Source organism: Rhinatrema bivittatum, chromosome 2 (genome assembly GCF_901001135.1).
Source record: "Rhinatrema bivittatum chromosome 2, aRhiBiv1.1, whole genome shotgun sequence".
NCBI classification, from domain to species: Eukaryota; Metazoa; Chordata; class Amphibia; order Gymnophiona; family Rhinatrematidae; genus Rhinatrema; species Rhinatrema bivittatum.
The window spans coordinates 720,425,911-720,438,770 of record NC_042616.1 but is presented as its reverse complement, the minus strand read 5'-3'; the positions used below and the strand labels follow the sequence as shown (position 1 = coordinate 720,438,770).

General features: G+C 46.3%; 1 protein-coding gene across 3 annotated transcripts in view; it reads left to right on the top strand.

Moving 5' to 3' along the window:
• Nucleotides 1–12,860, top strand: part of FBXO43 (F-box protein 43) — a 236,775-nt gene that overhangs the window by 77,315 nt on the left and 146,600 nt on the right. For all 3 annotated transcript variants that reach the window (XM_029591793.1, XM_029591794.1, XM_029591792.1), the window contains exon 3: nt 11,170–11,272. In XM_029591793.1, the coding sequence (XP_029447653.1) occupies nt 11,170–11,272 (103 nt within the window). The remainder of the gene's footprint in view (nt 1–11,169; nt 11,273–12,860) is intronic.

Genomic DNA, 12,860 nt, shown 5'->3' with positions numbered 1-12,860 from the left:
ACAAACTTAGATTGTAAGCCCCTCTGGGGATAGACAAATACCTACAGTACCTGAAATGTAAAACCGGTGTGATATCTCGATTGAGATCGAATGTCGGTATATAAAAAAAATATATTCAAAATTAACTCTCTTCACATGATACTTACCTTTATCCAGAAAGGAGAGTGGATATGCATGCTAGATCTGAAGGATGCTTATGCACATATTCCCATCCATTCCACCTTCTGGCATGACTATCGGTACAGAGGGCTGCCCTTCGGCCTGTTAGAAGCACTGAGGGTATTCATCAAATGCCTAGCAGTAGTAGCAGCACACCTATGATGACAAGGCATCAGTCTTCTCATACCTGGACAACAGTCTTATAATGGCAAATTCCCAGGAAGGTGTGTTAACCTCCCTGAAAAAATGAATACATTAGGATTTCTGGTGAATTTTGAGAAATCTTCTCTAAATCCCTGCTAGAAAATAAAGTTAATTGGAGCCTGGATAGACTCTCTCCAAGAGAGAGCTTTCCTTATAACATTGAATGAACACTCTCAAATCCATCGTGCTGTCTATGTTCTTCCCAAGGCGCCACACTCATAAAGGTGAAAAAGCCCTTCATACCTTAGACTGTAAAAAGGTACTAGCTTACTAGAAGAAAACTCGGTCTCATCTTTAGGCTTCTCATCTTTTTATCTAATACAATCCTGACAGGCTAGACATAACAGTATCCAAACATACATTGTCCAACTGGTTAGCAGAATTCCATCACACACTGCTACACTCTACATCAAGGCTTATCAAGTCAGAGCCATAGCTGCCTCAGTTGCAGTATCACTTTAAGATATCTGCAAAGCTCCAACATGGTCGTCGGTACACATATTTGCATCCCATCACTGTCTGGGCAATCTCTCAAAGATAGTAAATTTGGATAAGCAGTTTTGTGAAGCCTGTTCTATGCTCCATGGTGGTGTCTGGGTTGCTTACTCAGCAAGCTGGGACTCCACATATCATTGCCAATTCAGCCCTGCTTATCAATAGAGAAAGCACAATTTGATTACCATAAATAGTGTTTTCTGTAAATAGTAGGATGATTTAGCCATGTTAAATAGTTGCCTGCTTGCCTCCCTAAAGAGTCTACTACCTAGCTAGCTGGGTCATTCATCAAAATGCATTAGGGCCCTAATGTGTAAAAGGGCATTGTGCTCGCGATAAATATTGTAACACAAACTGGTATGCAAATTTTAATTTTAGTATGCAAGTAGCAGAAGTTAATGCAAATTAGGGAGTCCTACTGCATTCCGTGATAGATTAACGTACACTAACATGGGATTTAACGTCTGTGGGAAGGATAAAAAGTTTTTTATCACGCATCCACAGCCGTTCTCCAAGGATAAAACAGGCTGGTAGTCCTTGCCATAGGTGACATCATCTGATGGAGCCTGGCACGGAAAAACGTCTGTCAAGGTTTCCAGAACTTTGACTTGCCAGATAGAGCATGCCCAGCATGTCCTATACCAGGCGTCCAGGTGGGGGTCCACTCTTCAGTCTGTTTTGTTTCGTGGAACTTTGCATTGCGTATGAGTGAGGCTCTTTGCTTTTTTCCTAAACTTGTGGAAACCTTTTTTTTCCCTGATATTTTCTTCTGGTTTTTTGCTTTCTATCTGCACTGGATCCCTCTTAGTTCCTCCTGTAACCACTTCAGCTAGGTGTTCGGTATTTTAGATAAGTTTTCTTTAGCTTTGACTTCCCCCATGGCGGCGATGCCTTGTTGCCTGCAGCCATCGTTGTCTTTTTGCATCCCTCTTTTTTTTTTTTTGCTCTGTCATGGCCACAAGTGCTGTTTGTCAAAGCCCCCTGTGCCCGAGGGCCATGTCTATCATGGATCCCCATATGTGTCCTCAACCTGGGTGCATAGCATGATGTCTGGAGTTGTCGCAAATGAGCCCACATGACCCCGAAGAGACGTCGCGCTCGACTCAACAAGATGGATAAACTCTTTGGGTTGGGGAAGTCCGAGCCATTGATTTTGGCATTGGCGGTGTCTATTCCAGTGGACCTTTGAGCCTCACCGATGGACACCATGCCATCGACATTGGCGAGACCATCGTGTCCATCAATGCAGCCAATGGATGCAGCGCCAGAGACCGGCCATGCTCGGTCTTCTCCAGGTCGAGGAAGTTGGGTACCTTATCTTCGATCTCTGCACCAGGTAAAGATCGGGCTGAGCACAGAGGGAAGCAGAGGAAGCATCACCACTGGTCGCCTTCGATGCATGGGGATGAGCCGGCTCATGCCATGATGCCTCTGAAGCGACCTCATGGTAAGGATCACCCATTCTCCATTGATGCCGGGGGTCTGCAACTGTCTCCACCGGTCCTGGTGCCAGTCACTGATCCACCTTGGGGATCCAAAGAAGATCTGGCCACCACTCCTTCCTCCTAGTCACTGTTGGCTTCGGCAACTTTTGAGGAGGAGCTGGAGCGGTGCATCCAGCTGACAGTGGAGCGGGTAATGCAGGCCATCGCTCCTGTGGCGGTAATTGTTGCCAGTTCCTCCTCTGAAGAAGTTCTGCCTAGGCCAGCAGAAACGCAGCGGCCTGCTGCCCCCATCCAACTTTGTCGGGACCTGTACTGGGTTTACTGATGACTGCATCTCTGGACGAGCACCCAGGGCCCCATCCTCTGTCAATTACAGTGAGGATGAGGGTCCCTAGTATCCCTGGGGATATGATACTATAGAGGAGTCCTTCGAGGGCTCAGAAGGTCTCTCCTCAGAACAGTCTTCTCCAGAAGAGCGAAGGAGGTATCTGCCGGAGGACTTATCTTTCCCAGGTTTTGTGCGGATAATGGCGGAAGCCATTCCATTTTAGTTATTGATGGAGGAAATGCCAAGACAAAGATGCTGGAGGTCCTCCAGTTTGTGGAGCCTCCTAAGAAATCATGGTAGTCCCAGCGCACAATATCCTTAAGGAGCTGCTGTTGAGAATATGGGAACACCCCTTCCCAGTACCTCCTGTTAACAGGAAGACGAACGGGGTCTACCTCATCCAGGAAGGGCTACCAGATTCGATAAGCATCAGCTCCCCCCACCAATCCGTGGTCATCAAATCTTCCCTCAAGAGGGCCATGCACTGTCAGACCCATTTCATGGCACACTGGGAAAGGACCACAGGGCATTAAATGCTCTTGAGAGGAAAGTGTTCCAGACAGCAATGCTTGACAGTGTTCCAGGTGGCAATGCTTGACAATACATGAGCCAGTACTTGCGGGACCTCTGGAAACAGTGCAGGAGATAGCTGAGCAGCTGCCTCAGTAGCAGCAGGACTCTCTCTAGTCGCTGTTGCATAAGGGTCTGGAGCGCAGAAAACACGAGATCCGTGCGACCTATGATGTTTTCGAAATGGCAGCCAGGGCCTCTTCAGCAGGAATCGGCGCCCACAGTATGGCATGGCTGCAGGCCTCAGATCTTTGTCCAGAAGTTCAGGAATGCTTGCTGATGTACTTTGTACAGGGAGAATATCTTTGGAGAAAGGATGAGGAATGCAGTGGCCCAGTTGTGGGACCACCGTGAGACCCTCAAACAGTTCTCCGCTGCACTCCGGAACCATCGACCTCATCCAGGGAGGATGACTAGGCAGGGGTAGAGGTAGGTTTTCTATCACCAGAGAGAGGTACTGTCCTCTGCCCCTTCACTCCCATCAGCAGCATGTGAGCTCCTGCGGCTGCCCCGGGCAGCAGAGAGTTCCCAGCCAGCGCCTCAGGCAACTTCCGGAATTGGGTTTTGAATGGATCAGAAGGAGCAAAAGCAAGTTTGCCTGTACCTGAGACGCTGGAGGCTATGATTCTTCCAAACTGGTGGCCCAGTATAACCTCTGACCAGTGTGTGCTATCCATCGTCCGTCAAGGATACCAATTAAACCTATTGGGTGTCCCACCAAATTGCCCTCCATGTCCTTTTTGGGAGCCGGTAGTGCATCAGGAAGTACTGCTTGCGGCGCTTTCCACCCTCTTAATGGCCAGGGCAGTCGAGCCTGTTCCACCAAGGCAGAGAGGGCAGGGATTCTATTCCAGGTATTTCCTGATTCCAAAGAGAACAGGAGGACTGTGTCCCATCCTAGAGCTAAGGGCCTTGAACAGATTTCTAAAAAGAGAAAAGTTCAAGATGGTTTCCCTGGGTACCTTGATCCTCTCTTCTACAAAGTGGGGACTGGCTATACTCCCTCGAGCTAAAGGACACTTACATCCTTGTCAAGATCTTCCCAAGTCACAGGAAGTATCTCCGATTCATGGTAGGAGAATAGAACTTCCAGTACAGAATGTTGCTATTTGGTCTAGCGTCAGCCCCATGTGTCTTCACAAAATGCCTGGCCGTGGTGGTGGCGCACTTTCTGCAGACTGGGAGTAATCCCCTCAAAAATAGAACCCTATGAGTAAGATTGTGATTAAGATACAAGTTCCTTATACATTGATGGTAATGTTTGGTAGTATGTGAATATTGATACATAAGTATAGTAGAGAAATGAATATAATTGTATATAGTTATTATTTGATATGTTTATACATTAAAATTTTGTTTCTATGTTAGAAAATAGAAGATCTCTGTGAGGTTTTCCGTTATGTTAAATCACCTTAGAGCATTTGTTTTTTCCTTGTGGGACCAATTACATCTATTTATCTTCATGGGCAATTTTCCGATATCATATAACATCTTGAGTTAATTCCCTGAAGAAGCTCGTGTTGAATGAAACATGTTGGGATTTGTAACAATGGGAGTGATGTAAATGTTGTTTTTTTTTAGATGATTACATTTGTAAGTAATCATGTTTGTTGTGCATGATAAGGTATGGCTGCAAGCGTGTATGGTTGATATGTGAATATTGGGTGCTTATTTTTGTTTATGTATTTTTCCGTGGATTTATTATGTATTTTTATAACATGTTTGTATTTTTCTACTTTTATAATTTAGGTAATAAAGCTGACTGTAATATTCACATTATTTAAATTATTGCGTTGATATAACTATTTGTAGGCAATTTATATTTTTGACATGTTTACCTCAAATATATAACATAAGCTAAAATATCAAATACTGTACCTTTATATTTATGAATGTTTGTTGTGGTCTGAGTCAGTCAGAAGGGAGCTTATCCATAATAGTACAAAACAGCAACTAATTTATTGTAGTATAATGTTTCAGAATAAATTTGCTTCAGAATAGCTGTTGGAAATTATATTTTGTTTCAAATCATTCTTATTTGGAATAACTGAAGTTATTTTAGTAGAAAGGCAGATTTTACTTCTTTATAGTTAGTTTTGTTTTGTTTCCAAGATTAGACTATTATGCTACAAACCTATTGTTATTGACATATGCACTTTTTAAACTTTTGTTTAAAGTAAAATCAGTTTATTCCCTGTACGTACCAGGATCAGTCCAGACGGTGGGTTATGTCCCCTGTCCAGCAAATGGAGTCAGAACAGAATTTTGGGAGAGGTTCTATATGACCTCATCACCCTGGTCTCTAACTTCAGTATCGTTCTGACTCCAGCAGATGAGAGCAGCTACCACTGTGGTAGCTTAGTTTTTTTTTTCTAGGCTCTTTTCTTTTTAAAGTATTAAGGGATCAAGTAAGAGAGTGTTTTATTATTATTAAATTTAGAGAAGCTTTATTAGCACTGTTAGTACTCTGGGAAAAAAAAAAAAATTCCTTCACCGGAGCTTGCTGACAGGCCTGCCTTCTCTTCTTTACATTCTCTTTCTCTCTCGGGGGTATTGGTACTGGGGTAAGTGTGTTTTATTTTTTTCCTCAGGTAGACATTTTTCTTATTTTTTACTTCGAAGCTTTCATTGGGGTGTACGCTGGTTGGTGCCAGCCCCTCCCCCCCCCCCCCTCTCAACAGACGTTATTGCTTACCCGCGGCCCCGTGACGTTTCAATTCCCCGGGGCCGCCAGCTACCGAGAGGGACTATTCCTCGGTGGTTCTTCGGGTTAGCGGGGGCAGCTGGTTCTTTTGAGCACAGGCTATTGCGCGAGGGAGTTTGCCGCGCTTGCAGTCATTTTCTTCTTTCCCCTCACCGGGTCAGATGTCGCGTTCCGCGGCTTGCGTTTCCTGCAGCCGGCAGGGAGAAAACCTATCTTCTGAGGGGGAGTGCTCAGGCTGCCTTCCCGAAGGGGAAGCCAGCCCTCCAGCGGGGGACGTTAGCGGGCGGTTCAGACCGTGCAGCATGGAAGTGGCAGGCCCCGTTCCCCGCTGAGCGCGGGAACGGTGGCCATTTTGGAATCCAACTCTGAGGGGGAAATGTCTGAGGAGGACTCCCTGTTTACCTCAGCGCCGCTTCCAAGAACATCTTCGAACAAATTAGAGACCTGGACACCAGGAGGGGGAACCCCTGGGGGTCTCTACCGGGGGAGTACCTTCTTTTTCCCCCGAATTTATTGTTTAATGCACAAAGCTTTTCTGCAATACCAGGATGCACCGCTGGATCTCCCGGGACCCACGCCCCCCAAGCTGGTACGTTTGTCAGCCCCTCTGGGGGGGACCTTCCTCTCAAACCACAGCTCAACCTTTCGGGAGGCAATCCTGAACCCCTCCAAGAGCAATCTTCTGCCCCCTAGACCCCTCGTTGATGGTCAGGGGGGGGTCCCTTCAGGGGATACTTCGGGGGATGATCCCACCTTAGCAGTTCCAATGGAAGGAGATGACCCGAGGGTTCTCCGCAATTTTTCAACCTGAAGAATTAGAGGATCTTATTCCTCACATTTTGAGAGAAATGGACATCGACCCTCCTCCGGAACCGGTCGATCCGGATCCTAATGTCAGAAAGGGAGACCCTCTATTAGCGGGGCTTCGGCCCCTGGCTAAAGCTTTTCCTACTCATCCTTCTTTCTCCAGCTCATTTCCCGGGAGTGGGATATCCCTGAGGCGACCCTCAGGGTCAGCAGGGCTATGGAGAAGCTCTATCCCCTACCACAAGATTTTCTGGATATCCTAAAAGTTCCTGCAGTGGATTCGGCGGTTTCGGCGGTTACAAAACATACTACCATCCCTGTCACGGGTGGGACCGCCTTGAAAGACACCCAGGATAGAAAACTAGAAGTGTACCTCAAGAGAGTTTTTGAGGTTTCGGCATTGGGAATGCGGGCAGCTATTTGTAGCGCCTTGGCACAGAGAGCGGGTCTAAGATGGGTACAACAACTTCTCATTTCGCAGGAATTGCCAGAAGCGGAAGGCCAACAGGCGGACCGACTGGAGGCCGTCCTAGCTTATGGGGCAGATGCCTTTTATGACCTCCTCAGGGTCCTTGCGCGCTCCATGGTGGCGGTGGTCTCGGCTCGGCGTCTCCTGTGGCTTAGGAACTGGTCGGCGGATGCCTCTTCTAAGACGCGCCTAGGGTCTCTTCCCTTCAAGGGAAGGTTCCTTTTTGGTGAGGATCTGGACCAAATTATCAAGTCCCTCAACGAGAACGCTGTTCACAAACTCCCTGAAGACCGTCCGAGGACTTCGAGGTCCTTCTATTCCTCAGCTAGGTATACTGCCAGAAATCAGCGGAAAACCCGGGCCATGCGTCGTCAAACTCCTCGTAATCCGTCATATCGTTCAGGTTCTTGGAACCGGCCCTTTCTTGGGCGCCGTTCCGGTAGGGGGGGACAGGGACGGAGCTCAGCTAATTCCACCTCCCTCAAGACTACCCAATGATGCCAGGCGGACCCACGATCCGATCCCCAAAGTGGGGGGCCGGATTGCCCTTTTTTATGAGGAGTGGGTCCAGCTGACATCGGACCAGTGGGTCTTAGACATTCTAAAGCACGGCTACGCGTTGGATTTTGTCCATCTGCCCAGAGACAGGTTTCTCTTCTCTCCATGCGGTTCCCGTTCCAAACAACTGGCAGTTCATCACACTCTCAACCGGCTCTGCGCCCTCGGAGCAATAGTGCCGGTTCCCGCCTCCGAGTTGGGTCGCGGTCATTACTCCATCTACTTCGTGGTACCGAAGAAGGAGGGTTCTTTCCTTCCTATTCTGGACCTCAAGACGGTGAACAAGTTTCTACGGGCTCCTCGTTTTCTTATGGAAACCCTTCGTTCGGTTTTGGCAGCGGTACATCAGGGCGAATGTTTGGCGTCGTTGGATCTCACAGAAGCCTACCTTCATATTCCTATCTGCAGGGAGCATCAGCGCTACCTCAGGTTCAAGATTCTGGGTCGTCATTTCCAGTTCCGCGCCTTGCCGTTCGGCCTGGCCACGGCGCCCCGGGTATTTACGAAAATCATGGTGGTGGTGGTGGCGGCGGCTTTGCGCCGAGAAGGCATTCTAGTCCATCCTTACTTGGACGATTGGCTGATTCGAGCAAAGTCCTTGAAACAAGGCCGTCAAGCAGTCAGCAGAGTACTTCGACTACTCCAGTCTCTCGGTTGGATTGTCAACTATGCCAAAAGCCATCTAGTTCCCTCTCAGTTCTTGGTGTTTTTGGGGGCGCGTTTCGACACAAGGGAGGGCATGGTGTTCCTCAAGCAGGAAAGAGCACAGGCTCTCCGGGATCAAGTTCTGATTTTCTCGTCTCTACCGGAACCCACGGCGTGGGATTATCTGCAGCTACTAGGAACCATGGCCTCCACTATCGATCTTGTACCGTGGGCTTTCGCTCATCTGCGTCCTCTGCAAAAAGCCCTACTATCCCGATGGAAACCAGCGTCGCGGGACTATCGGGTGCTCCTTCCAATTCAGAGGGAAACCTTAGACAGTCTTCAGTGGTGGCTGGACCCTCAAAACCTAGCCCGGGGATTCTCCTTGGAGGTCCCGGATTGGATTGTTGTCACCACAGATGCCAGCCTTGTCGGCTGGGGGGCTGTCTGTCAAGAGAGTTCACTTCAAGGCTGGTGGACAATGGTACAGTCACGATGGCCCATCAATCGGTTGGAGACCAGAGCGGTTCGTCTAGCTCTCAAAGGGTTTCTCCCTCGAGTGCATCACAGGGCGGTTCGGATTTTATCGGACAATGCGACCACGGTGTCCTACATCAATCGTCAGGGAGGCACGCAAAGTCTCCAAGTCTCCTTGGAAGCGGACAAGTTGATGCATTAGGGTGGAACAACATCTCTTGCGTCTCGCAGCCTCCCACATCGCAGGCGTGGAAAGCGTGCAAGCAGACTTTCTCAGTCGGCAGCGCTTGGATCCAGGGGAGTGGGAATTATCGGACGAAGCGATGAATCTGATAATCTCCTCGCTGGGGGCGTCCTCACCTAGACCTCATGGCCACCGCAAGCAATGCAAAGGCCCCACGCTTCTTCAGCCGCAGAAGGGAGCATGGAGCGGAAGGGGTCGACGCTCTAGTTCTTCCATGGCCAAGGCACGTTCTCCTATACGTTTTTCCTCCATGGCCTCTGGTAGGAAAGGTAATACGGAGGATAAAGATCCATCAAGGTCCGGTGATTCTGGTAGCCCCAGAATGGCCCCGTCGTCCCTGGTTTGCGGACCTTCTTCTCTTAGCCACGGACAGTCCGGTACGCCTCAGTCATCTTCCACATCTACTTCGGCAGGGTCCCATATTTTTCGAGCAGGCACATCGCTTCTGTCTAGCGGCTTGGCTTTTGAAAGGCGCAAACTGAGACGACAAGGTTACCAAGAAGAAGTCATTTCGACTCTACTGCGGGCGCGTAAACAGTCTACTTCGGTAACTTATATCCGGGTGTGGAAGGTTTTTGACACTTGGTGCGGGTCGCAAGATATTCAGCCCTCTAACGCGTCGGTCCCTCAGATTCTTTCGTTCCTACAGGAGGGGCTGAACTTGGGCCTCGCGTATAACTCTGTTCGAGTTCAGGTGGCGGCTCTAGGTGCGTTCTTACATTCCGGGACGGACTCGCTTCTTTCTTCCCATCCGGATGTTGTTCGTTTTCTTAAGGGGGTTAAACATTTAAAACCTCCATTACGTTCTCCTTGTCCATCTTGGAATCTGAACTTAGTCCTGAGGGCTCTTAGTGGTCCACCTTTTGAACCCCTGCGTAACTCCTCTCTCAAGGATCTCACCTTCAAGACTATTTTTCTAGTGGCAATTAGTTCGGCGCGACGGATATCGGAGCTTCAGGCACTATCCTGTCGAGAACCCTACCTCCGTTTCTCCACGGAAGGGGGTGTCTTTGCGCACGGTTCCATCTTTTCTTCCTAAGGTGGTTTCGGCTTTTCATCTTAATCAGTCGGTAGATTTACCTTCTTTTGAGGCGAACGAGTCTAGGGAGCTACGCAAGCTGGATGTAAAAAGGTGTTTGATGCAATATCTGCACGTTATGAACGATTTCCGTACATCTGATCATCTTTTTGTTCTTTGGTCGGGCCCTAGAAAAGGTCAAATGGCGTCCAAGACTTCCATCGCCCGTTGGTTAAAAGGAACAATCGTGGCCTCATATATTGGAGTCAGTAAACAACCTCCTCTAGGGGTTAAAGCTCATTCTCTCCGCGCACAGGCGGTGTCCTGGGTGGAAAATAGCGCAGTCTCACCTCAGGAGATCTGTAGAGCAGCGACTTGGAAGTCGTTACATACCTTTGCAAGGCATTATCGCCTGGATGTTCTAGCACCTCCAGGCGGGTTCTTTCGGAGATAGAGTTATTCGAGCAGGGCTCTCCACAGCCGCCCATAGGAGGGAAGCTTAGGTACATCCCACCGTCTGGACTGATCCTGATACGTACAGGGAAATGAAAATTATTCCTTACCTGCTAATTTTCGAATCCTGTAGTACCATGGATCAGTCCAGACACCCTTCCCTTTTTTTCATTTGAAGATATTATTGGGTGGGTCACCTCTGCTCGACTATCCTCTCCTGACTTTTCTGTTCTTCCTGGTTTTCGTTTGCCAGGGTCTGTTATTTATCAGTTCTGTTTTTTGGCAAGTTCCATATTACCGTTAATGTTGAATTGTAATACAGTTTGTAATTTTCTAGGGAATATTTACTTGATCCCTCTGTTATTTTCGGTTTGGCTTGGCTAGACTAGATACTGAAGTTAGAGACCAGGGTGATGAGGTCATATAGAACCTCTCCCAAAATTCTGTTCTGACTCCATCTGCTGGACAGGGGACATAACCCACCGTCTGGACTGATCCATGGTACTACAGGAACGAAAATTAGCAGTTAAGGAATAATTTTCATTTATGAAAAACATGAAATAAGTATTTGCATGCTATTTTTTTCTTTGCAGTATATGGAAAGTAAGCAGAATCTGGCGTGAAATCGTTGTGCAAGATAAGAATGCAAATGAAAGGAGAAAATTGTATATTGAACAGTTGAAAACAGAAACTGAGGTAATGAAGACCAATCCTGGTAATTTAGTAAACTAAATGAGAACCCTGACAAAAATAATTTTTTACATTTTATTTTACATAATTAGGAAATGCTCCCATATTTTGCTGAAATGTTTTAATTTTTCTTCTAAATTGTGTTTAGCTTGTTTTCAACCAAATTCCATTTGGCCTTCAGGTTTTAATGTATTTTAATCTTTAATGTCCTAATGCATGAAATTTGTATTGTCAGGCAAGTAGACTGTATTCATGTCAGCAGAAGCATTAAATTATCATTTCCATTGATAAGCAGACAAATGGACTTGACTCTCCAAACTAGTAGAATGTTGAGCTCTACTTAGTATGTGCAGGAGTTCTCGTGCAAGCATTGCCTCAAAAGCCTCATCAGTCTCCTTTCGTCAGAGCTAAGGCATCTGTCTCTTATTTTTTATCCATAACTTTTTTGAATTGCCTCATTTTTTTCTATCTTGCTGCTCCACAGTACACCAAATAGCACTTCTAAGTGCTACCTTAAAAAAAAATAGAAAGTAAGGAGCAGTGTTTTTTTCTGTAAGGAACAATATTTTATTTATTTATTTATTTATTACCATCGTTAAGCTAGATGCTGTCACAATGGTTCACAATAAGGCACATAATTTCATGTTGCTTAAATGTGTTAAATTATATTAACTAAACAGGTGCCATCAAATACTATAACATAGTTCATATTAAATATTACTTATTGGGTGTGATAAGTCATGTCTACTTCTATCTATATCAGCTATAAGATAATTAATACTTAAATCTAGTCCTATGTTGTTGAAATATAATAAAATAAAATATACACAATTCGAGTAAGATGGTATGTGTGTGTGTGGGAGTTCTGCTGACCACATCCTACATTTCCCTGGATTCTATTCTCCATTCTCTTTGTGGTATGCTTGCTTAAATAGCCATGTTTTTAAACTTTTTCTGAATGTTTTGATGTCTCTTTGCATTCTGATTTCTAAAGGCATGGTGTTCCATATTATAGGTCCTGCTAGGGATAGGGCCCTATCCCTTACTTAAGTTAGTCTAGCTGTTTTTACTGAAGGAATGGTTAGCAGTGCTTTGTTTGCTGATCTCAGGTTTCTATTAGGGACGTGTATGCGAAGGGCTGTGTTCAGCCATTCTGCCTTTTCGTCATGTATTAATTTATGTATGGTGCAAAGAGTCTTGTATTGTATTCTTTGTTCAATGGGTAGCCAGTATAGTTCAATTAGGGTTTCGGTGATATGGTCTCTTTTACTTTTACCAGTTAGAATTCTTGCAGCTGTGTTTTGTAATACCTGTAGTGGTCTTATCGTGGTATAGGGTAATCCCAGTAGAATGGCATTACAGTAGTCCGTGCTCGAAAAAATTAATGCTTGTAATACTGATTGGAAGTCGTTTGTAGTGGTTTAAGTCTTCTAAGAGTCATAAGTTTGGCGTATCCTTCCCTTACTTTTAGAGAGATGTTGTTTCATACTTAGTTCCGTATCAATTATCACTCCAAGGTTTCGTACTTTCTCAGCTAGTTGTATTTTTTGGTTGTTATTGATTGTGATTGGGTTTTGAACGATTGTGATGTTTT